Consider the following 26,455-nt stretch of genomic DNA (forward strand, 5'->3'; position numbering starts at 1 on the left):
CCAATACTGAAAATGTGGTTTTTTTACCCCTTTATTGTATACTATTATCTGTATATATTGTATGCAAATTATTCATCTGAAATAGTTTATTTTTAGAAAGATATTTTGATTTAATAAGAGTAATATGTTTCAAACATCCCTATATTTTGAGAATTATTAATGTACTAACCACTAATCGTGCATATTTACTGTATAAGGGTTGAATGTATGTCTGAGTGAGGACGCATGCTGAGTTGGGAGAATACTGTTTCCATGATGCTGCTCTCTGAGGTTAAGGATTGTTTTTTATTGTCACATGCACACCTCCTTTTTTAATTAACTGTTTTTTACAGTGGAACACTGCAGTGCCACACATCATGGAGGGTTTAAACATATTTAGCTGTTATCGTACTATGGCAGATTTAAAAAGTCTTTAAAATATCTTAAAGCTACAGTGATATATTGATATAATATGATGTGACTTTTCCTTAACTTCAGTATGACTTTATCTTATTTTGATGCTCCTACTAGATGTTAATGTGAAGGACTCTTGTCTAGCATCTAAGGGCCAATAAGAATTGTATTGAATTATAAATGATGGTGTGGCTGTTTTTTTCTGACTAGTCTAAAACTGAAGTCAAGTTTGTGATTCTCTCTCTCTATTCTGTCTTTGTTCTTATTGTTTCCAATTGCCCAGTGCATTTCATACAAATCTGAATTCATGCTTTGAAGGGAAGGAAAAGAATTGGATGCTTTAAGTAATAAGTCCAATCAATTGCTGAAGTGACTGCAAAACGGTTGAGATGAAGTGTTTTTTCTGCACTGTCTGAGGTGTTTTTCCCCTTAGCTTTCGTCATAAATTGAAAACCTCTTAAAATACATGCTTTAACTTTCTCCTGGTTTTGTCTGACATGTTTGTTAGTCTAAACACTGGACCAAAAAGTTTTGTTATATCAACAATTTTTCTTTTTAAAGCAAATTTTATGTCTGAGCTAATTGTAAATTTTTGTTTCTGAAGAGTATCAAATCATAAATGTACTTTTCTTCATTCTTGATTAAAATAAATCCAAAATGCATTAAAAATCTTAATCGAAAACAAGGTTTGTCAAATGTGTTGTTTAAAATGTGGTTTTATGCAAGCTGTTTTAACTTTTAATCCTTAAAATGTACCAGTAGACCTACTTATTTTTTAAATACTCTATTAGGTACTAGTACTTATTCATTAGCTACTAGTGCTAGAACCTTTTTAAAAGATACTAATTTATTAAATGGTTCTTATTTATTAGATAAGAGTAGATTACCTATTAAATCGATACTATTTTTTTTTTTGATAGGCTACTAGTACTTATTCACTAGATACTAGTACCTATTAGATAGTACTTGTTCATTAGATACTAGTACTTGTTTTGATAGTGACTAGTAACTATTTAATTGTTATTAGTAACACATTTCAAATTTTTGCCATTGACTTCTATGGGGGTTTGAGTGAGATATAAGATCTGCCTCAAACTTGTTAACCACTAACCTGCTACAGCTCAAGCATGAAGCAACAAGCTAAACAAATTTCCAATTTGTCTGGTTTCTCAATTTGTCAAGCTTCAGCTAGAGCAAATTTCTACTATTAAATCTAAAAGCCTGTTTGCACCAAGGACCATGACTATAACGAAAACCATAATATAGTTCTAAAAATCGTTCTTAATATAAATAGCAGTTCACATCACAACTACATCACAACTATAACCATGATGATACAGTGAAGCAACATCATTGGAATTGCTGTCAGAACGATTTATCCAGCTGCTGAACGATAAAAATATTACCAGCCATCACATTTAGATTTGAAATCAGGAAAAATAGAAATCAGATTTAATCTCCTTCAGTGAACTCTCTTCGCTGATTCTCCTGCTGAAGCCTTTGCTGTTGACGCGCCCGAGTAGCAGAAAAAGCGACCCTGCATAGCAGTTCAACGGAAAGCGGCCTGCTGTTCGAAGCTTCTCCACTTCACGCAACTAATGACGGAGCTGAGGAGAAAGGGTACGAGAAGTTGCCCCCTCTGGAAGAAGCGGTGGACGCGCCACTATTGGATGGAGATCTATGGCGGGTCACCCATCTAAACCCTGCAGAATCACCTCAGCTATCGCTGGCAAAGCTTACGCTATCGCTGGCAAAGCTTACACCTTCACTGGCCAAGCTGCATCGGCCCTGCACGCCATGGCGGTCCTCCAGGTGTTCCAGGCCAAACTCCTCCGCTCCACGGACGAGTCTGGACTGGACCCTGAGGCCTTCAGGGATCTGCACGGCACCACCGACCTAGCTCTGCGTGCCACTAAGACCTCCACCCAGGCGATTGGAAGGAGTATGGCCAGTCTACTTGTGTTAGAGCGCTACCTCTGGCTCAACCTGGCAGAGATTAAGGATGCAGACAGGACTGCTTTCCTGGACACTCCAATCTCCAACACCGGCCTTTTTGGTCCCGCGGTGAAGGGCTTCTCTGAGCACTTCACCGAAGCACAGAAGTCTTCGCAGGCCATGCGACACTTCTTGCCAAAACGTTCCAGTTCGGCTTCGGGTCGCCCCAAGAAAACGCTGCCCTCTCAGCCAGCTAGGCCCACACCGTCGGTTTCTCAGCCCCGCCCAGCGGCTGAAACCCATTGGCGCCCTCAGCCAGCCAAGCGCTACCCGTTCCCGTAACGCCAGTCCTCCCGACCCAAGATTGTGTTGGAACCTGAGCCTTGGAAGCCTTTCTAGTCGGATGACAGGAAGGAAAAGAGAAGGGTTAAGTCCCGCCGTGGCCGGACCACCCTCGAAAAAGGGCTCATGCCCCTTCCCCAGCCCAGCTCAGGCAGCTGGAAATGTTCAAACTGCAGTCAATGGGCCCGTTATAATTCACGCACCCCTGCAAACAAACGATGTTTTAACAGAGACCCAAGTAAAGCACAAAAAGAGCACTTATCTAACTCACAACACCTGGGTGACAGGGTCCCCTCCACTGGCCCGCACCCAGACTGCATTCAACCCCTAGCCACTCAGGCCAAGGCTTGGGAAACCATCCCTGATGTGTCAAAATGGGTGCTGAATAAAATAAAACGAGGTTACTCGCATCAATACACACCAATGCACCGTGGCTCACGCCCTCCTCACCGAAGTGTCAAATCTTCTAGCGAAGTGAACTGTTGAGACAGTTCTCTCTCAGGCCCATTCTAGATCTCAGACACCTGAACAAGGCCCTCATGAGATGGCCATTCAGGATGCTAACAACCAAACAAATCCTCGCGCAAATTCGCCCAGGGGATTGGTTTTTGTCAGTGGATCTGAAAGATGCTTACTTTCATATCCAGATACCTCCCTATCACAGGCCATTCTTGAGATTCACTTTCGAGGGGCAGACTTATCAGTACACAGTCCTACCGTTTGGGCTGTCACTGGCACCTCGTACGTTTACGAAATGCATAGACGCAGCACTCTCCCCCCTGAGACAGCAGGGAAAGCGCATTCTGAATTACCTCTACGATTGGCTCATTCTGGCCCAATCGGAGGCCAAGTTACAAACTCACAGATCCTGGCTCCTCAGTCACCAAGAATGCCTTGGGCTCAAGATCAATTTTTGCAAGAGTGTACTGTCCCCCAGCCAGCGTATAACCTTCCTGGGAACAGTTATCGACTCTGTCCAGATGAGAGCTTGACTCACGTCAGACGTTCTGAGGGGTCTGGCTCTCTCCATCCAGCAGCTAGCTGCTTCATTCAGAGCGGGCTCTCTCAGACCCCTCAGAACGTTTCAAAGGGCACTGGGCCTTATGGCCTCAGTATCGTCAGTACTCCAGCTAGGTCTAGTGCATATACGTCCCCTTCAGCCCCCAGTCGCAACTCATGCGTGGTGATCAGGCCACCTGCGCATCAGGGTGGACCACGGCTGTATCAAAGCCCTGGGCCCTTGGAAAACCACCAACTGGTACCAGTCTGGTGTAAGCATGGATCTAGTCTCGAGGAGGAAGGTAATTTTAACAGTTGCCTCCAACCTAGGTTTGGGGGCTCTGTACAAGGGCAGGCCAACCTCCGGCCTATGGTCGAGCTCGGAGGAGCGCCTACATATCAACTGCCTCGAAATTGAAAAAAACTGTCTTGGTCTGGATGGACAACATGGCAGTGGTGTCATACATAAATCGCCAGGGTGACCTTAGGTTGCACAACCTGTACATCATGGCCAAACAGCTCCTTTTATGGGCTCACGCCAACCTCGCTCGCTAAGGGCAGCGCATATACCGGGCATACTGAACCAGGGTGCAGCCATGCTATCTCGAGACAATGTTCCCCCCGGGGGAACGGTTCGTCTGATCTGGAGTGTCTTCAGCAGGGTGGAGGTAGACCTCTTTGCCTCAGAAGACAACTCTCATTGCCCAATATTCTTCTCAAAGAGCAGGGATGCGCTGGCCCACGAATGGCCCAGCCTCCCTCTTTACGCATTCCCTCCAGTCTCGATGCTGCCTCAAGTCATCGAACGGATCAGGGAGAACAAGAGTACAGTCCTCATAATAGCCCCTCTCTGGCGGACCCAAACATGGTTCCCCGAGTTGGTGCAACTGCTTGATGCAGCTCCCTGGCCGATACCGCTGAGGAAGAACCTCCTCACACAGGCAAAAGGGACAATCTGGCACCCCCATCCAGACTTTTGGGCCCCTCATGTATGGCCCCTCAACAGGCATCCAGGAACCTCCTGGAAAAAGTCCTAAGCACTATCACTGAGACTAGAGCGCCGTCAACTAGACGCCTCTACACCCTTAAATGGTTAGTGTTTACAGCTCGGAACCTTGACCTCTACTTGTGTGATGTACCACCAGTACTCTTATTTCTTCAAGAGTTGCTGGACGCAGGTCGGACCTCCTCCACGCTCAAAGTACCCCCTCCTCGGTTCCACCTGACCAAGTGTCGAGGTGTCCATGAGCAATACACCCAGCTGCTCCCGACGAGCTGGATGGCGCCTTGCATGGCTGACACCGCCGTCGGTGTATGAGTGAGTGAGTGAATGGGTGAATGTGAGGCAATATGTAAAGCGCTTTGGTGGCCATTGGGTCTGTGAAAGCGCTATATAAATGCAGTCCATTTACCATTTACGCTTCTATGGGCCTTCAATGTCCCATAGGCATCAGGGCTCATTCCACAAGGAGCATGGCCTCTTCATGGGCTTGGTCCAGTGGTGTACCAATTGAAGACATTTGTGCGGCGGCAATCTTTGTAAATTTTTATAATCTAAAAGTTCCAGCACTGCAGGCACGAGTTCTTTCTATTTGATAAGAGGTCTTGGCTCCTGAAGGGCCCAAACCTCTAGATATCCCTTCATGGGCTCCAACATTGTCTGGTCCCTGTAGGGCTCTGAGTTTAGTTTTACTATAAGCCTCGGACTGCTCAGCCCCAGGCAATAGCACAGAGCGAAGTCGTTATCTGATAGCACGGTGTTTCAAATATGGTTCCCATAGCGTATAGCTACGCAATACGAAGTGAACGTTCTCGAAAGGGAACGTACTCAGTTACTAACGTAGCCTCGGTACCTTGAGAGTAAGGGAACGAGTATTGCGTAGCCAGCCATGCTATTATGCTTCATGTTCGGGTACTGTCGCTTCAGTCGATTTAATCTGATTCCTATGGCAAAATGGGCCACTTATATAGTCAGTAGCCACACCCATTCTGGCGCGTTTCGAGGCAGGAAGCATCCTGATAGGATCGCTTGTCCTCGCTGCTTCACCATAGGTTCGTGCAGTTCCTGCAGCCCAGCAAATCAGTGAGCTAGTCAGCTTTGTGCTGTGCTGGCTGTGCAACTGCACTGCGTTTTAAAATAAAGTCTTCAATATTCTCGAGGAAAAGGACTTTTCCCATAGCGTATAGCTACGCAATACTCGTTCCCTTACTCTCAGGGAACCGAGGTTACGTTAGTAACCGAGTACATTATACATCAGTAACCGGTTATCGTTATAGTTGTCGTTGAGTGAACAAACCTAACCTAATAATAAAACAAGATGTTTGCATCTATTTTTATAATGGCCCTTTATTGATATACTTGCATGTTAATAGCCTAGCCCTCTTAGTTTTTGTCACATGCACACAAGAAAGAAAAACTTCAGGATTTACGCATCTCAATTAATAGTACAATTCCATCCAATTGAATTGAATAACATTCATTTTACGAATTAAGATTTTTAAACGAGTAAAAAAACTAGAGCTTAATAAAACGTTGTAAATAAATCCTAATAGAACAAGGGAATGGACCATTTAGTCAATGTGATTTGTATTCATAAATTGGAAAAAAAAAGAAAAAGAAAATACGTTTAAATTTAAGTTTAAGATCTTTTTTACTCATTTAAAAATTCTTAGTTCATAATATGAATTAAATGTAAGGATTATTCAATTCAATTTGACGCAATGTTTACTATTAATAGAAATGCGTAAATAAAAATGCTAATAAATTTGAGTGCAGAAGGCAAACACATTTTGTTCCACACAACACAATTCTGGCTTTAAAAATTCATTTGAAGGTTTATGTGGAACTTGAGTGTTAAATGAGCCTTTCATCCTTTGTGGCTGTCCTGTTCCCTTCTAAATTAACTTAACAGAATATTGTAAATTCCTCTTTTGCCTGACATAAAAGGGCTTTTTTTCCCCATGATAAAGTTTTGTAAAAACAAACGAATCATTCCACGGGTACAGCTACTCCTCACACGTTGGTTACCCACAAGACCTTAAAACACACCACATTTCCAGAAATAAGCCTAACAAGACATCACACCACATATTTCTCACAAAATATCGGCTGAAATACTGTTATGTGGCTCACAGATCATAAATTGTTTTACTTTTCCCAAACCGGATTCATCTTGTGGCATCCTGTGCTAAAGTTGTTTTCTCCTTAGTTCCTGTGTTTCTTTTTCTTTAAAGTCTATGACGCTTTATTAACTGAATCACTTTCTTGTAAGTTGCTTCAGCTCAGAGATCTAGCATCCAACCTTAAAATGCATTTGATAGGCAACAAGGATTTACCATAACCTATCTCAGTTTTACCACAATGAAGACAAAGAAGCTCTCATCTCCATAAGCATCAGAGCTATTTTGGGTGTAGAGTTAATAGGGTCCCTAACCACACAGGTCATTCAATAAAAACAGAAACAAAAGGATCCCCCTTTCTCCTCAAAACCAGACACTGTGGTAATCATTAACACATGAAAGCAGGAAACATGGACATCTCTTCCCCACGTCCTTCCAGCTGTGGCCCGCAGTCAGTTGCAGTGTAATTAAGTTTAGTCATATTGGCTACAGACAGTTTCTCTTTTTTTTTTTAAACACAGGGGTGCTTTTACGGATAAATGTGTTCATTATGCCGGATAGCCTGCTGACGTCTGCAGTGACACAATTACCTATTTTTAACTTAAATGGAGACATAATAAGAACAACATGTAGTGCAGTGAATGCTTCATGTCAAAAACACGACAGATCACATGGTTCAGAACACATGAGAAGCCCCTCTCTGGGCTGGTGTATACACAGAAATACTTCAATAATTTTGATTAACCTCCTCTAGAGAAAATGTCCAACTTTTATTAAAATGTCCTCTCAGCCTAATCAGGCCTCAAAGCACATGTAGCCTAATTAAATTTGTCAGCTTGTGTTTGGAAAAGTAAGTTTTTTTGGGTCAATAAACAAGAGTCCAAAATAAAATATTTTAAAAAGTCTTACTCATGTTGGTTTAATATAGTTGTGGATTAGGCCTTAGTTCACTTAGGACATTTAAGATGAACGTGCATTTCATATAAATTCCTAAAAAATAGTACATCTTGTGTGCATCTTGAGACAAAACAATGGCACTGACCTATTTTAAGACATGCCAGTACAAGTGCTTTCAGTTAAAACAGCTTAAACATGCAATTTAGTCTGGGACTAGGCTTAATCCTTGTCTGTGAAAAGAGGGGAATATGTATTAAATTTAAAGCCTAAACTAATGCCATTTGATACCATTAATTAAAAGAAAAAGTTAAAAAGTATTTCTTATAATATCACAATAAATATTACATTTTTGTGGTGTCGGATCACATGACATTTTACAACCTGAACTAACCTTGCATTGTCATAAAAAGGTCAAATGATCTGAAATTTTAAGAGACTTGTTGACCTTGACACACAATCATGAGGGTCTGCAGGGGTTCTTCCTGTGATATAATTTGCTGTTTTCTTTTGTACGTTTCTGCAAGTTGTTTGCACCAAATTAATTGCCAATTTGATGGACAAAAGTTTTTCACATTTTATTTAGTGGTGAAGCAGTTTTGTGAGGGTTAATGCCAAGCTGCTCAAAAGCATAATTTTTTCTTCTTCAATATTATATCAAGGTATCTGCATCAACCTGACATTGACTATGCCTATTAGCTTTAATTCAGAAATTAAAAACATGTGAATCTTAAAAGAAGCCCTTTTTTAAAAAAAGAAAGATTTTTGCCTTTATTGTGATAGGATAGTATAGAGTTTTGGGTCGCCTGAAGAGCAACGGCACTCTATGTCGGCGCACTGACCACGAGGCTATCAATGCCGACAAAGAAGCCCATTTTTAAGCCAATGTACACTACATTTCCAATATTTCTTTAAAAAAAAGTGATTAATACTTTTATTCAGCAAGGATGCATTAAAATGATCAAAAGTGAGATAAAATAGTTTTACATTGTTACATAAGATCATTTGTTCTTGTGAACAAATCCTGAAAAATAAAATCATGGTTTCCACAAAAAATATTTAAGCAGCACAACCTTTTTTTGGATTTCTGAAGGATTATGTGACACTGAAGACTGGAGTAATGATGCTGAAAATTCTGAAAGTTTAAAATATATAAAAAGAGAACAGTTAATTGAAATTGTAATCATTCCACAATATTTACTGTATTTTTGATCAAATTAATGCAGCCTTGGTAAGAATAAGACTTAAAAAAATGTTTTGAATGGTAATGTACTTACACACACACACACACACACACACAGTCATTATTACAGTGGCCAGATAAGTACAGCAGTATGTTCTTTACTTATAAGTTATCACAAATACATTCACTTAAACATGTAATATGCGTCACATACAAAAGAAATCCAAAACACCTTCCCAAAACCCTCCTTTATACAGAAACACTGTTTGCAATCCTAAAACAGATACTTTGTGGCTTTAGCAAATTCAAAAGTTTACATACTCAACGTCCCTTCACAGCTGAACATTCTTGAGTACACATGAGTGTGTGAACAGCTGGGTGTGTGCTGGATTTGGCTCCAGTATCTCAGTGTGTGGCTCCACAGGCTCTGATAGCTGCCTCACTGTTCAAACATGTTCAGGCGCTCGCAGTGCACATGTTCCTCAAGTATTACAGCTCATTAATCCAAGCGTTTTGAACGCCTGCTAAAGGTCACAACACTACTCGCTATGTCTTTCTAAGGCAACTTTATCAGTATAACATTTTTTCCTACTTCAGGCACTAAATTATTGTCCGAAGTACTGTCTAAAAGAACGTATGTAGAAACATAGTGGTAAAACCCCTTTATACTGTTTAAATGTTAATTCTAACTCTAAACTGTACCATGTTAAATGCTAAAACTTTCTACATTCAGTCACGCCGTCTGTGGGCTTAACAGACACATAGACTGTAAAGGCAACAAATAAATGACATTCCTAATTTAGACCCAAATTGTCCCAAAAGACTAAGGCTGAAGACCCATTTTATCAATATGCTCCCATCTTGTGGTCAAATATGGTATACAACTAAATCTGAACAAATGAGACACTTAATGAATCGTTAAAAAAACAACAACATGGGAAATGAAAAAAAAAAGCCCTAAACACACATAAAAGAGCCTTATTTTGGGATTAAAAACCTTCTTAAGGTTAAACACTTAAGAAACCCTTGCCCCGTTCATATATTGCATTCTTACATTTGGTCAGAGATGTACCTGGAATATTCAGGTAATCCAGATTTTTTCACAGCATTTCTTTCTCTAAGCGTGTTTAAGGTCCAGTGTATAAAACCATTTTGAATGGGACTGTAAAAACTCATGTTGGCAGTTCACATGGTCCCGTGTGCAGCCGCAGCGCCCCCTGTCTGTGAAGCGCACTTAAAGTTCGAAATTCCAAAGGCATTGTATGCGGACTGGCTCTAGATGTGTAGTGGTAAGTTAGCGTGTCGTAGTAGTGATACTTGACCGGTTTGCCGTCAGGTCCATGAGCGAAAGGCCAGAAGCCGTACAGGTGGATCTCATCACAAAAGCGTGTGGCCATGGTGTACATCAGGAGTCCGGTGGTGGGCCTTTTGATCTGGACATGATTGGTCAACCAGTACCTGCAAGAAAGTCGATGATTACAAACTTAAGAAGTTTATTATTTTTTACAATTAATATGATCTATACAGTGTTATACTTGTAGATCAATTATATTGTTAAAATCTTCTGAAAACCTAGAAAATCAGACACACTACTGATCAAAAATACATCAAAACAGTAATAGTGTGAAATATTAATACAATAAAAAATATATATTTTAATATATTTTAGAATATAGATCACATGATCCTTCAGAAATCATTCTGATATGCTGATTAGAAACATTTATTATTATTATCAATGTTGAAAACAGTTGTGCTGTGTACTATTTTTGTGGAAATTTGAAATACTATTTGAGATAGAAATCTTTTGAAACATTATAAATGTCTTCACTGTCACTTTATCAATTTAATTTGTCCATGAGAATGATAATTCTTTAAAACTTTTGTACAGTAGTACATAATGTTTTAAAAGAGTGACAATCTAAGGGCAAATTTACACGACAATGATGTACTAAAAACAGAAAACTTTTTACTATGCATTTTTCGTGTACAGACGACAACGTTGTCAAAACTCACAAGGATCTGTGAAAATGACTAAAAATGCTGTATTCTGCTGCCAGGCCAGTAGTTGGCGATGTCACTTTGTAAGGAAACACTACGCGCCTATAGACTGAACACATAATACGCATATGCATGACATCACCGCTTTCACAAATTCAGTTCCAAGCTGTTCATTTTTGTAATTTACACTGAGACGATAACCTGTTTTCAAAGGTTTGCATTTTTAGGCCTCAAAACCGCTGTTGTCGTGTAAATGAGCAGCCAAAACACACAAAAAGTTTTCCATTTTTAGTTGAAAACTTAATTTTTTATAGTTTTATAGTATTAGAATTATAAAATTCTCAGGTTGTTAGCTCAGCTAGGGTTATTAAAAAAGGAGCCTCAGCTGCATTTAAGCTAAATCCCCCTTTTAAAATATTCTCATGCAAGCCCCACCCACATCCAAACCTGAGGGTTGTGCAGCTCTTCCACGTTTAAAAGGAGGAGATCAGACAACTGAACAATGTCCATTAAGATGCACTGAACCCTCTCCAGTCCACTCACCCATGAATAACCCTGAATAGGGCTCTCTCTGTGTATCCGTGAGGTGCCATTCATTCAGGACGGCTGAAGAAAAGGGGAGTCTGGAGAAAAGGAGTTTCAGATAACAAAGGGGTTTGGGATCCCATTTTTTAAAGCTACCTTTGGACTTTGTATATTAAGGCTGAGTACAGATGTCTTTGTTCTGATTCATCAGGATTTAGGAGTATTTTCAACTAAAAACGGACAACTTTATGAGATTTGGCCGCTCATTTACACAACAGCAGCATTTTGAGGGCCTGAAAACGCAAACTTCTGAAAATGAGTTTCAAAGTGCAAGTTTTTGAAAACGATACCGTTATCATCTCCATGTAAACTACAAAAACACAAATTTGTGACAATGGGGACGTCATGTGCATGATTGTTTTCGCGTATCGTTTTAACAACACATCTGTACACGTAAAATGCGTTAGTACATTACTGTCATGTAAACGTACCCTAAATTTCAATTCAATAACTCCTGATAACAGTGGCAACAAATGCTCTTTTAATGATTTTAAAAACAACACATTCCAGCGCCTGATCGCCTCTTATTTACCACAAACGAATGAAATGAATACTCTGCTATAGTTGAATGTTTCCTTTGTATTGGGTACATCCGTGCCAAAAGTGGTGGGGACAATATCGACCCTATCAAAAAGTAACATGCTGAAAAAGCATGAAAACTTTCACTGAAAACTTGGTCGTGTAAACTAGATTCTAATTTAAAATGACATGAGGGTGAGTAAATGATTTTTGTTTTTGGAAGGACTATTCCTTTACAAATATACTTCTTTTTTTAATCATTTGAACAACTACAGCATCTTGTTTATGGCATATTTCCCTCAATACACCATCCACTGAACAGCTGTCTCTTACTTGACCTTAAATCTGGCCCACAGATGGATTGAAGAAAAACCATCCTCGGCTAGGTGCATTGCCACGATGGTGGGTTCAGACACTCTGCTATGAGGGAGGGCTGAATGACGGCCTCGAAATATGCAGAGGTCAATGGAGGAGGCAAAGGTTGAGCTATTTAAAAACAACCGACTACAATTGAGCCCAGAGGGGCTTGAGTTTGTTGAGCGAACTAACAAAAGACCTTCTGTAATATATAGATGCCTATTAGATATATAGATGCCTGTGTGCACTTAGTGTGCGCCCTCATCCATTTGCAGGAACAGTCTGTGGTCGTGGGACAAGATGTGAATGTATTGATGCCTGAACTATAAATAGCGAGATGCTTGATACACCTGCTTTAACCAGCATGGATTTGAGTAGTCTTAAAGAGATAGTTTTCTCAAATGAAACTTCTGTCTTTAATGTCGTTCCAAACCCATAAGACTTTCGTTCATCTTTAAAACACAAATGAAGATCTTTTTGATGAAATCTGAGAGCTTTCTGTCCCTCCATTGACAGCTCCGCAACTATCACTGTGACGCTTCAAAAAGTTCATAAAGAGATTGTAAAACTAATCCATATGAATTCAGCGGTTATTTGCAAATTTTCTGAAGAGATTTGTTCGCTTTATATGATGAACAGATTTAATTTAGGCTTTTATTCACATAAATATTCATCAACTCACACATCAGTTGTGGTAAACGGAAGCATGTTCGCTTGACGTGCGAGAACCAATGAGGTTCATTCTTGTCTTACGCGGCATGTTTGAGCTTCATGAAGAACCAATGAGGTTCATTCTCGTGTTACAATTATTATCAATGTTTATATTTGAATAAAATACTAAATTCAATCTGTTTATCATATATAGCGATCGAGACTCTTCAGAAAATTTGGACTCAACAGATCTACTCATATGGATTAGTTTTGCAATCTCTTAATGAACTTTTTAAAGCATCAAACTGGTAGTTGTGCAGCTGTCAATGGAGGGACAGATTTCATCTAAAAGATCTTCACCAAAGTCTTACGGGTTTGGAACGACAGAGTGAGAAATGTTTTTATTTTTCGGGTGAACATGCATGGGCACGTACCCTCTGACAGCATGGAGCAGGCGCAGGGAGGGGAAGGCGGTGCGGACGTTCATGGTGTGCAGAAGAATTAGGCGGATGACCCACTGCACTCGCTCCTCTCCTCCTTTAGCCATGAAGGCAGGGATCCACAACACACTCCCACTGAGGCTCTGCAGCCTGTGGACGAAGCGCTGCACCCACTCCTCACTGTTCAGGTCCTGAAAGGCACGCTGGACCACAGAAGGGTTCATGGTCACCAGACTGGTGCGCAGGCCCACATCAGCTGAATACTCCTCCACTGGAGCCAGGTTGCACCTTGGAAATGCAAACACACATGTAGTATACATATGGTTAAGTCACAATCTCAGGTTAGGCAGGTCACGATGCATGGACATACACACATTACAGTGTAACACTGATATTGTAATTCCTTTTGGTCAGCCTTAGTTATCTTCAAAGTTAACCCTTTGGGTTGTTAATCCATAGTATATGCTCTTGAACTTCAGCTCTTCTTTTTTTTTTATCGTGTTCTACAGCAGAATGCCTGGTGAAAAAGTACATTATCCATGAGTCTGCAAAGAAATCTCCACCAATCAGAGAACCGCAACAAGCACCAAGAGGGTGTTCTGGACCAAATTGTGACAGCGATCCATTCTTGTCTTATTAGTGCTCGGAGTTGATCACAATTTTCAGGCTTCTGCTTGTCCATTAGCCTTATGAGGACTGACACGGGTTCTCTATCTATGGGATTTATAGGAAAATTTCAAGTTAATGAAGTGAACCACTTCATTATCACTCTTGCCTTATGTGGCATGGTGCTCCATCATACTGGAAAATGCACGGATCATCACCACATTGCTCCTGGTTCATTGGAAGAAGTTGATACCATTCTTTATTCATGGTAGTGTCATTGGGCAGACCCACAAGTGGATGGTCTCAGGATGCACGACAGAGGTCTCGTGGTAGCGTTCACCTTTTCTTCTCCGGACAATTGATTTTCAAGATGTCCCAACCAGTCAGAAGAGGGCTTCACAAGAGAAAATAATTTTGCACCAGTCTTCTGCTTTTTTAATCCTTATACCTCCTCATTTATCTATCCGGTAAATGGTTCTTTCAGGTGCAACATTCTTTGAAGCAATTCTCTTGCATGTGAGGCCATAATGACGCAAAGAGATGGCGGCTGCATGTCTTTCTTTGGAGGCAACCATTGCTAACACAAGAACACAATGACTGAAAGCAGTCAGCTGATCAGAAAAATATAGTGATTTCACCTCATTATTACTTGTTCACACTTTACCATATGCTATTGATATTAGTGAAATGTTAGCTACTCATTTTGTGCACGGGCCAAAAAACACTTTCCCATGTGTTGATGATATTAGTGAAATGATGTTAGCTAGTCATTTTGTGCCAGGAACAAAAAACAATGAAATTTGTGATTAAGTTTTTAAAAAAAAAAAGCTTTTTGTAATTATTTATAATGCATCTTATTGCTATGCACATCAATCTAGAAACAGTGTGAATTAACACCTCAACAATTGAAGCAGCAAACTTTGCAAAACAAAATGTGCCACAGCATCAAGAGTGACACATTGTTTGTTAACAAAGTGACATATAAAGAGCAAAAATCTAAGCACGAGTAAATGACTTTCACTCCAGACTTGCTCCATTTTAAAACAAGCAATTTATCTTACTATAAAATACAACATAATATTACACTCTGCATTAGTCATACATGCAGAATCCTCCAAAAGACTAAGCAAGCACCTTTTAGAGCTCATCCTATCATTTAACTTAAAAAAAAAAAAAAAAACACAGAGGTGACTTTAAAGAAAATACCAAGCAGGGTGCTGGCATTATCATCTTGCCACAATACCTGGAAAAACCTTTCAACACTGGCACCATGCCGACAGCCGAGGCTTAGCTGTCACAGTCACACTCCCACACAGTTTTGTCCTTGCCCAGTGGAACAGCCATGCCAACCACACAAGAGGGATTTAAGTTCCTACATTACTTAATCTTTGAGGCTCTATATGTCCCTGGACTGGGTCTGAAAGACATTAATGTCCTAAGAGCACATCTGGGCTGATGAGACTCATTTAGGATTGAGAATCTCACAGTATTACAGTACTGTAGGCATCACATGAAGCACACTTGCTAGTATTTTAAGTAAGCAGCTTACGGCCGTAGGCAGAACATTTTACAGGCAAGTGAACTTTCGTCACTTTCAGAAGACAGCCTAATTACGTTTCCAAGGCTATGGCTTAGTATGACTTGGTCACAAATTGCAGTATGTATCACCCTTCAGTTCTTAAAGCCTTCCGACTTTGTGAGTCAAGTCTGGAAGTAGTACTGACAGATATTTCAAGTGCATTTCATCAGGGGCAGGTCCAGGATTTTATTTTTGGGGTGGCAAAGGGAGGGCAAGAGCAGAATAAGGAGTGGCAACTAGTCTTCCCACAGTATATGTAAAAAAAGCTATACCGGTTATGAGGGACATATGCTTATTTTCATGAATTTCTGATGCTAACAGTACATTGCAAATCTGCAGGTTAAGAAATCTTAAGAGATAAGAGATGAACCTAAAAGGGTTTGTTCCGACAAAAATAAAAAATCTTAGTTTTGAGTGGTTTAATCAAAGTCTTCTAAAAAAAGACACACTTATTTATTTATTTATTCATATTGATCAAAAAGATAAGGAATCCAGAATATTTTGATTACCAAAAAATAATAAAACAATGCATTTAGGGAAAAATTCCTGGAAATACTGAGCCCCAAAAGAGAGGCATAGTCTGTAAGATGCAGTAGATACTACTGTAACTGATTATGTGAACCTAGTTATGTGTTATACTAGTCACACAAATAGTCAAACATGTAAGGCAGTAGCCATTAACTCATTATCTGTAAAATAAATCAGAAAAGCTGAATTCGCCAGTTTTGTGCAATAAAAAAAGTTTAATAAAAGCATCCATCACTATCGCCTTTGAACGCTCAGATTCAATAGGCTACTAAGTATTGACAAACTGCTTAGTCTACTATCTGACATTGTGGAGCGCAAGTGAGTTTTTGCAAGTTTCAGTGTATCCACTATCCAATTATCAATTGCTGTTTATTCTAAATGTAATAAAATCAAAATCATTCTCGTGTTTCTCCTAGTTCTTTTTGGTCAATGAAGTTTTAATTAGGCTACTTGTCCGGTCAGGCAAGTCAATTTCTCTTCACTTGCCCCTTCAAAAAATCCACTTGTGTCGCGGACAAGTGTTAGTAGTGTAATGAGCTAACGTTAGTGCATTAAATGAAAATAACTCATTGTAACATAACCACAAGTACAACTCAGGTAACTTATCTAAATTAATGAGACAGAGACAAATGATTGACTTTACAAGCTTCTGTTCATCAAAATGAGAAATAATACTAAACTTCTAGCTTCAGCTTGGTCATGTGGTATTTTTGGATGAAAAAGTTAAAGAGTGGGGGAGGGGTGAAGATAACCCAGTGACATGACGAACACTGTCCCGATAAATATTATTTTGTTGCTCTGCAATTTTAATATTTGCTTAGGCTAATATTTGCTTTGATAGCCTACATTTACATTTTCATAGCAATTAGTCATTAATCCGCAATCAAGCTTGTTGTTAAGATAATCCATAAAAAAAATGAAATAAAAAGCTTTTAACATATTAATTAAAAACAAAAATCATAAGATGATTAACATCTTAAATAGATTGTGCTGATTTGGCTACTTCTCCACATGCATGCACGTTTTGTCTCCTGAAATCACTGCGATTTGAATGACAATTTATTTAATACCATTACACCTGTCAGAATGTGCGATTCAAAAAAAAAATTTGTATGCGTTGAGATTCTCACAACTATACTCGTCTCTGGACAAGACAAAACGCATGCTTCTTCCGAGTCCGACACTCCAGTTACAGCAGCGGTGCTCCGTGTTATGGATTCATACCGATCTGCCTTTTACACAGAGCCTGCTGCAGGGGCAGAAATGCACTAAAACCGAAAATTGTTTGTACATTACATCAGTATCGGAGCTGTCATCTGGGGTGGCAAATGGGGCTGCAAAGCTAATTTTTAGGGTGGCAGCTGTCACTCCGGGCCACCCTTGTGGCCAGCTGGCCACGCCCCTGCATTTGTCACAAATGGATCTCAAGCTGTTTGAAATCCAAACATTATTTCTTTAAAGCAGTGGTTGCCAAATGTGGAGGGGGGAGGGATAGCAAGGGATAGTACAGTCAGCATTGCAAAAAGAAACCTCTTCAAGACCACGTTGCGAAATTATCCTGCTTATTATGTTGTGTGGCTACCTGCCACATAAGTAAATAATTGAGCAAAATATTAATTTGACATTTTATTTCCTCAAGATAACTTGACACCCGCTTGAACGGTCTGAAGCAGTTGTTGTTGTGGAATAACAGACCGCTAAAGGGCACAATTGAAGAATCAGAATTGATTATTGCAAGGAGCCGTGCAAAAAATATAATGATCCATGGTTCAGCACTAAACATGGACAAGTTTGTGAAAGGACTGCCAGTGCCAGGTAAACGTAAAGCAGATCATGAATCTACTTTAAACATCTCAACTACCAACACTACGCGTCTTCACCAGAAGCAAACGGTACAACACAACAAAAGCTAATAGAACCCATTATAAACGATATTGCGGTCTACACTGGATGTGGAAATTCCGACAGTAAACTGTTGCCCCGTTCCATTTCTGACGTACTCCAAGGCAAGAAAATATGATGAGGCATATCTCGCCCTTGGATTCACCAGTTCAACGGATAATGAAGAGACCTCAGTGTGTTGTGTGCCTCAAAATGGAGTAATTACTTCTTTTGGAGCTTGTTTTATAAAAAAAGCTCAACATTGCTAGTTATGACAATTATTCTTTACAGCTAGTTTAGGTTGGTTTGTTGTTTGATTCCGGATGAGAACACTTACTAACTAGCTAAGTTACAACACAGGTTGTCAACAGATGTTGAATGTAACAGAAGACAGATGTTTACCTAATGACAAAGTCATGTGAATCAATCTCTCTGCCGCAGCTGCTATTCAGTAATATCCCAGAGTTCCCTACGATGGCACATTGTTTGTAATGCTGGTTCTTCATGGGGGACACCGTCGGCAACAGTTGGTACAGGTTCTCAGAGATGTTTGTGGTGCTCTGGCGGTCAAATATATAATGAATTACATCCCCCGGTTTAAAGGTGCTTTTAAGAATTGAGATGTCCCTCTCAGCATCCAGGAACCTCAAAATGTTTTTCCTGGAGGGAAAGTGAAAAATCATAACGCTTTATGAATGCTAAGGGAAAAGACTATAGAAGTTTTAACAGGGAACCACATTATACATTCTTCAGAAATGCCATACTGGGCATTTAAAAAACATCGAGCCATACCTGATGAGGTTAGATAGGGTTCTGTTGAAAGTCCATTCAGATGATGATGAATTGCAGGTTTTGCTCTTTATTCCTGGCAGTGGAATTGGAGAGGAGACTTTGCCCTTTCTATATGTAACTAGAGAAGTAGGGACAGCATTCAGGACTGAATTTCTGAAGAAAAGAAAGATCATAACAGTGTGTTTATATGCACTTACCATACATCAGTATTAGCAACTTAGACACGGCTACAAATAACATCTGATGTGTTTTGGTAAACCATGAAATCAATTCTCAAAACCCTGATGAAACAGTAATGCAGAACAAACAAACAGATCTTGAGAAAGTTTTAAATTCTCACTTATATTATAATTTTAGTCATTTAAAATCTAAATAAGTAACAATTAAAGAAACAGAAAATACAATTAATACAATTTTTAGATTTCTTGCATTAATTTTAGAGGGCTAAAACAAAACAGACCTAAATATTTGGTTGGGAAGCAACAGTGACATTTTCTCTGGAAACATAAATCATAAGCAATATAACAAATCAGATTACAAACCTGTCGGACTGAAAGACAAAGCTTTTTAAGTGAAATCTCTGTGAATCCTCAATGTTCCTAAGAGCAGAAGGCAGAAAATATTCATCATCTTTATCCAGTAAAATGACCATTAATAATGCTCTGAAATCACATCAGTGAGTAGATAATTGAGGTAGAGGCAATTAGACCTCAGACTGGAACAAATGCCTAAAATTGAATTGGGATGATGATCATTAATATTTAGCACTTTTATGCGAGCCATTCCACTTATATTAACTCTTTAGAATATTTTCATTGTACAAATCCAAGAACATGGCTAGTGTGTTTTAACCCTTGTTATTATTTATTAATCATTTCATCAACTCATTACAACAATTATTTCAGCCATTACTACAGAGGATGTTTAGAAGGAAGATTTACTGCAACAACCAAAAGGAATTTATTGAAAGTGTTTGAGGTGGTCAGATACATCTAAACAAATATGTTGGTCATTGTGAACTCAAATAGAAGCAGCAATTTAAAAAAAACATTACAATTTATATTCATACTCGGAGGAATCACATTGACTTAACGGCAAGAATAATAGCCGTTCACATACCTACTGGGTGACAATTGAAAACACTTAGGGAAGGATTGCATTGTATCCTTGAGCAAATCAGTCCTATTTGTCTACCATTCACTGCAATGTTCTCCATCTTTCCCCCAAAGTCATGGCTACGTGCATTATTAGGCAGACAGAGCACTGATCTCTTAAAATTCTGGGGAGCAGCTTCAAATGCAGATTTAATGGTGGTGTTGCTTCAAAGCGCTTATAACTGTTCTGAGAGATACCCCTTAGATCCCTTGTTTGATACAGCAATGTAGAATATAATTCCATAAATTTTAAATCTTACCAATACCTTAAGCAAAAAATAGATTATAAGTGTCATCTAATGCCTTCTTACAGCTAGTAAACGAGGTGTGAAATTTCCAAATTGGGATTTGTCTCTGGGATATATTGGGTTAGCAAATATGAGGGAGGAAATATTCCCTTTGCATGCTTAATGGATAAACTAATTAGTGCGCCAGAAACATGAAATAAAATATCACGGTACAGAGCAAACAAGCCAAATACTTTGCAAAAAACGCTAAATGGCAACTCAAAGTATCTATTTAAAAATGAATGACTAAATGCATGTCTTGGCGACACACACTTGTTTTCTCATGCAAATATTCTTCCAATTAATCCATCTATGCACAAACATTCTTCTCACTCAAGAGCTTTAAAGTGTATGTCCCGAGACAGTAAGATTTGCAATTATGTAAGCATGAGGATTTCTGCTACGGGGTTCAATTATAGCTGAGGAAGGGCACACTGTTCATTTTTGTCTCCAAGCTGTAGCTTTAAAGCCACAAATCAAACAGTAATCCTTTAGATGTCACAAACCACAGATCAGACTGTTTTTTCACTTGAATGAATGGGTGCAAACAGAACACACTCAAGAGTAGAACAAAACCACAGACCAACAGCCATCCGTCACAGAGCAGCAGGGTCAGCTACATTTATCTGATGACTCCCATACAAGGTTTCACACTCAGCAAAAAGTCTGAATGACACATTTTGGAGATCATCCAAGAATAAATAATAAGAAACTGTATGTATATTCAGCAAAACCAGTTCCAAAATGCATACTGACTGATCAGTCTGCTGATAACTAAATCTGAATGGATAAGAGATGAACCTAAAAGGGTTTGTTCCCCCAAAAATAAAAAATCTTAGTTTTGAGTGGTTTTATCAAAGTCTTCTGAAAAGACACACTTACTTTATATAAGTAACTATTTTAGGATCTTATTTACACAGACATTGCAATACAAAGCATCCTTGAGATTCTGCTAACCTAATTTGAGTGCTCTATTCCTAGATCAATATTTATGCTTTTAATGGAGGGACAGAAATCTCTCTGTCTCTCTGTAAAAATATCTTTATTTGTATTCCAAATATGAACGAACGTCTTGTGGCAGGGGTGCCCAAACTCATTCCTGGAGGGCCACTGTCCAGCAAAGTTGATTCAACTCACCTGCCTGAGAGTTTCTAGTATGCCTAAGACCTTGATTAGCTGCTTCAGTTGAGTTTAATTGGGGTTGGAGCTGAACTCTGCAGAATAGTGGTTCTACGGGAGCAGGATTGGATACCCCTGTCTTATGGGTTTGGAACAATGTGAGGATGATGAGTCCTCTATTTTAGGGAGAATTTTAGGGTGAACTAACAGTTTAAAGGCTTTAAAATATCAAACATCCCCTCCAGAATGTACAGAATCATCTATCAAATTGATGTGATATCAAACATGTGAGGTGTTCCCTCAAATTAAAGTCCGACATGCTCAGACTGTGGCTTTGCAAACAATAGTCCTCGGGACAACACATTGTCTCCCTCCTTTGACTTAAACACAGTATTACACTGTTTGATGAAAGACCAAGCCAATACTGCTGAAAGATACAGTTTAAAATGTATAGTCTGTGTTTTGGAACATTCTAGCTGGTCTAAGCTGGTTGATTGCTGGGCAAAAGTGGTTATTAACTGGTCCAAGCCAATCATTAGCAGGTCCAAGGTGGTCATTAAGTTGGCCCAATGTGCAAATTATCTCAGACTAGCAACAAATCAGCTCTGTAGAGTGGGCAGGCTGGTTTTTGGAATATGGTAGCTGGTCAGACTACTGAACAATTTAGAGCAGGGGTTTTCAAACTGGGGTCCAGGGACCCTCCGGGGATGCAAGAAAGTGCTATGGGGTCCTTGGAAATGTAAAAAAAAAAGAAAAAAAAAAAAAAGAAGAAGAAAAAGTAAAGATGTATTTTTTGTTCCTCTTTTGAATTAAAATAAATTAAAAGCGTGATTTCAATAAATAAAAACGTATTCAAATAAACACAATTTTGTATTTAAATACACCAAAAATAATATACCAGTACAATATAGCGAGTAGCCTAGAGGAAAGGAAAAACCTGGCTTAGACCACCTAACGATGACCAACTAGAAACCAGTTCTTTTTTAAAAAAAAAAAGAAAAAAGAAGATTTTTCTAGACAAATGCGCGAAATAATTAGGTAGATAAAAAACAGTTATTTTCTATTGTCTCGTGTAGATATATTTAGACCAAGCCAATACAGCCCATAATCCTAAATGGACTGTCCATTGTTTGGGCTTCTACAAAGTCTCTCTTGAGAGAATCAAAGCACGGTGGACATGGGTCTTAAACAAAAACATCACATAAACATAGATAGAGTACAGCTGTGCATTAAAACAAATAGAAAGACAAAAAAGAGAATGTTATATTAAGGCTACGGTACTGTTTATTGTAGATTAATCGAATTCAAGGCTACTTACGCGATTTCTTCCTCCACTTCCGATATATCAGATATAATAACAAATATAACCAGGGCTGTCCCGATTCCAAACATCAGTATTCGGAATTCAAAAGACATGACTTGACCGCCGTGCGATTCTACAAATGCGTTGAACTATAAGCGCAATAGAAATCTGTTCTTTCACACAGGGTTCTTCTTACGCAGGGCAACACATGTAATGTTACTCCGTCTCCTCGACAAAGCTGGACCCATTCTAATAGTCCATGCAGGTTAACGAACAGTTGTCTGCATTAAATCGGCTATCACGTCCACCAGCTTCTTCCACCTTTACGAAAGTAGTGGAGGGGGGGATACGGAGAACGTGAACGTCCTTTCTTCTCTTCCACTCGTGCCGCTACTCCTCGGAGATCTGGTTGGTGGCAGTTCCCTTGAAACTTTGCCTGCAAGGTGCATAAACTCACATATGAATGTTATGCATTCATATAAACTGCGTTATTGGTAGGCTATATTGAGGCAGAGGTGTGGATTTAAAATTGAATATGAAATATGAATATACACCTCTCTGTCCTGCTCTCTTTGTTTCTATTTGACAAAGACACACGTTTGGTTTTCTACGGTGAGGACTTTCTATTGACTTCTATATTAAGCTAATGGTCTCAATAAAATGGCTAATGGTTATTATAAAATCTAATCCTACAACCGTTTCCTAACCAGGTGCGACGCGACAAGGTTACAAGGCATTTGCCTGTCCACAATGAACCCGAAACCGCTGCACGACGCGACATAATCAATCACAGCCAATCAGAACCGTTCTCCCCGTTTGAACGCTCTCTCCTGCACAACATCCACGACTTTCATTTTATGGTTTTCTTTTTTGAAACTTTAGGGATTTGTCAAGTATGATATACAATATTTCTCAACTTCCAGCCTTACCTTATTCGTCTTTGAGTTTTAAAGTCACCATGAAATCAACTTAGGCCTTTTTTATATGGAATAGCCTATTGCGGTAAGCTATTTATAATAAATTACTTATCTGTGAAGATCATATTATTATTTTTAATTTATGTGCCCTCTTGATGTTCAATCAAAATAGCTTTCCCTCCTTCTTGCAAAAAACATCTCTTTTCTTCACTGATGACGTGTTTACTGACGTAAGTGCGGAATAACCTGAGATTACAGCAATAGCAAATGACAATGATCTAACGATCCACCCTGTCCAAAATTATGTTCTTCTTTTTTTTGCTCGCATATATGTCAAAATAGGGAAGAAAAGACTATCACTTCTGTTTCATGCTGTCTGGAGCGGTAATTTGGTCCAATGAGAATTCCGCGTTGGCAGGGCTACGCAATATCAAGAAACTTTGTTCAGTGTATTTTCACAGGAGAAATCCAATCATTTCAATAGAAATCCATGCAATCACAAATTTCATTTAAGGGGGAAGATGCAGATTTCACAACGGGGTCAAGATTGTCATGCGGATTCACCACCCTGACCAATAACTGCTTGATTTGATATTTGACTTCTGTGTGACTCATACATTGCACGCAATTGAAAATAGACCATGAACCTCCGTTGTCAGCAAAATTGTACTGATTTTGCTAATGTGACCACATTTTAACAGTTTTTGAACAGCTAACATAACTGAAAGCCTCTGAGACTTTGGCCGCATCCCTTTTTAAAAATAAGGTAGATATTGCTGTATATATTTATATGGAAACAATGTGGTATTATACATCTGAGCATCGCCTGTCATAGCTGGTTAAAACTAATTTACTTGCTGGAGGTCACAATGTCACTGTGCTAATGCGGTTTTGCTTTCATTGCGGATAGATTTGGTCATTTAACCCTGACTACAACACACACAGAGACTGACAAAAGCACCTGCTGCTTCAGCCAACAGTCCTTTCATCCCAGATTTTGATCGTCTCTGATTTAATTGGAAGGTAGTAAAATATTTTGTTGTCAGCTGGATATTTCAGTGATCTACAACCCTAACACAATTAGGCATTATAATTGTTTTATAGCTAAGATTGACTGGTTATCATCATCACTTAGCACACCAGATTTTATGGGAGGTATTAAAATTTGCTGTGTGCACCCAGCAGACATATCTAGAAAAAAAACCTGACAATTTTACTTATGTGAAGAACATAGATGACAGTTTTCACTATCTTCCATTCTCAGGAATACACTGACACATCATTTCTAAACCTACAAATGAAGAAGCTTCTAGCTCATGTGAAAGGTTTATGTTTATATCACTGTTTCCTGCCAGGTCTAACTCCCTCAATGCTTTTGAAAATATGCTGCTTGTGTAGGCCAGTGTAAGTTTGTATTAGGTAATACTGATATAACAGTAAAGTGGGACACTGTGGGATGTTTATTCTATTTATTATGATGCATGTATGATTCAAATATGCATCATACATCCCTGTCATCCAATGCATATTTAGGGTGAACCTAATACTGCTTTTTACACATAATGATGAAAGATAGATAGATAGATAGATAGATAGATAGACAGACAGACAGACAGAAGGAATCTTATTGGAATCATCCTGATACATGCATGTTCAGCGTGCTGCCAGAGATGACCTAGAAATGGTGTTATCCGTGGAGAAAAGATTAAGGAAAGGGAAAAGGGGGTCATCTTTCTGCCATATTTTTAATTTGTCCTCACAATTGCTTCGTAGGGAGTCTGTATGCAGGATGGGTTGTGAACCATTTGACTAACATTTTGCTTATTATGTGTAATGAAAATGTGAAAAAAAAGTGAAAATGCTAGTGAAGTGAAAGATTTGTATAGGTTATAAGTCAAATTTCATGCAACTGTCTTAAAAGATAACTTTCAAAATTGTTTGTATAGGTCTTTTTTTTTTTTCATCTCACCAACTTGGACCAGGCTCTTGAAGCAGTCGGAGAGTCAGCAGAGCTGCCTGCAAGTAAATGAGCAACATTTCATGTCAGTAAGTCACAGCAGTTCTTGAATGCCGTGAGTTGATATAATTCATCTGCTGCAACATTAAGGTGGAAAATAGTGCCCATATTTCCATCAGCTCAGTGTGCCATTGCACCGGACCGAGCTTAGCTCCACATATGCAACGTGTATATCAAGTTATCCAATGGAAAATCACCATACTCCATATCCAATCTGCTTCTAAGGATTTCATGAAGGCAAGTAATGGGTTTTTGTAATGCTTTTAAATAATATTCCCCTGCCTCCACACACAAACTCAATGCTCCGCCACGGGGAAGGAAAATATTTTTGCAATTTAATTTATGTAAGATGGTATTTTGAAACAAAGAATAAGTTAAAAATGTTTGACACGTTTTCTTCAGCTGAAACATCTCTTCCTGAGACTTTCTGCAGCGATTTGTATACTTGATTAATATGGTTTAGATTAGCTAACATGAACTAACAATAAAAAAAATTATTTGGCATTTATTATTAGGCTATTAGTTCATGTTAATTCCAACATTTATTAATACATTACTCAAATTAAAAGTTGTATCAACAGGCTATGGATCTGAGCTAACATGAACTAATGTGGACAGTTGTAGTATTTTTATGGACCCTTTTCAAATTTCCTGGGATCTCAGAAGTTGAAGCGCCAGAGAAACAGGCGTGGTGCCGCCAGTTAAACTCTTTTGAGTTTTGTGTTTGAACTTCCGTTTTTGCGTTAGCCATGTGTTTTTCTATTGCATCGCTGTCGAGGAATAATTAGCTGGTGAAGTGGATTTACTTATTGTAGAGTTAAAGAAAATTATCATGAGCAATGAATGTTTGAAA

At 39.0% G+C, this 26,455-nt stretch overlaps 1 protein-coding gene across 2 annotated transcripts; it reads right to left on the reverse strand.

Annotated features, from left to right (window-relative positions):
* Nucleotides 1–8,990: 8,990 nt before the first annotated feature.
* Nucleotides 8,991–25,601, reverse strand: st8sia2 (ST8 alpha-N-acetyl-neuraminide alpha-2,8-sialyltransferase 2). Of its 2 annotated transcripts, XM_077194429.1 has the most exons (7): nt 25,555–25,601; nt 19,348–19,404; nt 19,003–19,086; nt 18,806–18,923; nt 18,416–18,673; nt 13,414–13,707; nt 8,991–10,324 (listed from the first exon to the last, which is right to left on the reverse strand). In XM_077194429.1, exons 3-7 carry the CDS (start codon nt 19,043–19,045, stop codon nt 10,039–10,041), a joined length of 999 nt encoding a protein of 332 aa, XP_077050544.1. In that variant the 5' UTR covers nt 19,046–19,086; nt 19,348–19,404; nt 25,555–25,601; the 3' UTR covers nt 8,991–10,038. The 2 variants fall into 2 exon arrangements, with proteins under 2 accessions (XP_077050544.1, XP_077050543.1); XM_077194428.1 differs by lacking the exons at nt 19,003–19,086; nt 25,555–25,601 and adding an exon at nt 22,684–23,420 and having other exon boundaries at nt 18,806–18,958.
* Nucleotides 25,602–26,455: the final 854 nt, after the last annotated feature.

This window comes from Siphateles boraxobius, unplaced genomic scaffold, assembly GCF_051911475.1.
Source record: "Siphateles boraxobius isolate OS27281-9 unplaced genomic scaffold, OSU_SipBor_1 32, whole genome shotgun sequence".
Taxonomy (NCBI): Eukaryota; Metazoa; Chordata; class Actinopteri; order Cypriniformes; family Leuciscidae; genus Siphateles; species Siphateles boraxobius.

Coding starts and splice junctions, on each gene's coding strand:
- st8sia2 (XM_077194428.1), bottom strand. CDS start 22,781: ATGTCTTTTGAATTCCGAATACTGATGTTTGGAATCGGGACAGCCCTG. Junction 13,708..18,415: donor TCACATGACTTTGTCATTAG/GTAAACATCTGT, acceptor TGCATTTCCAAG/GTGCAACCTGGCTCCAGTGG. Junction 10,325..13,413: donor CTGCTCCATGCTGTCAGAGG/GTACGTGCCCAT, acceptor ACTTTCTTGCAG/GTACTGGTTGACCAATCATG.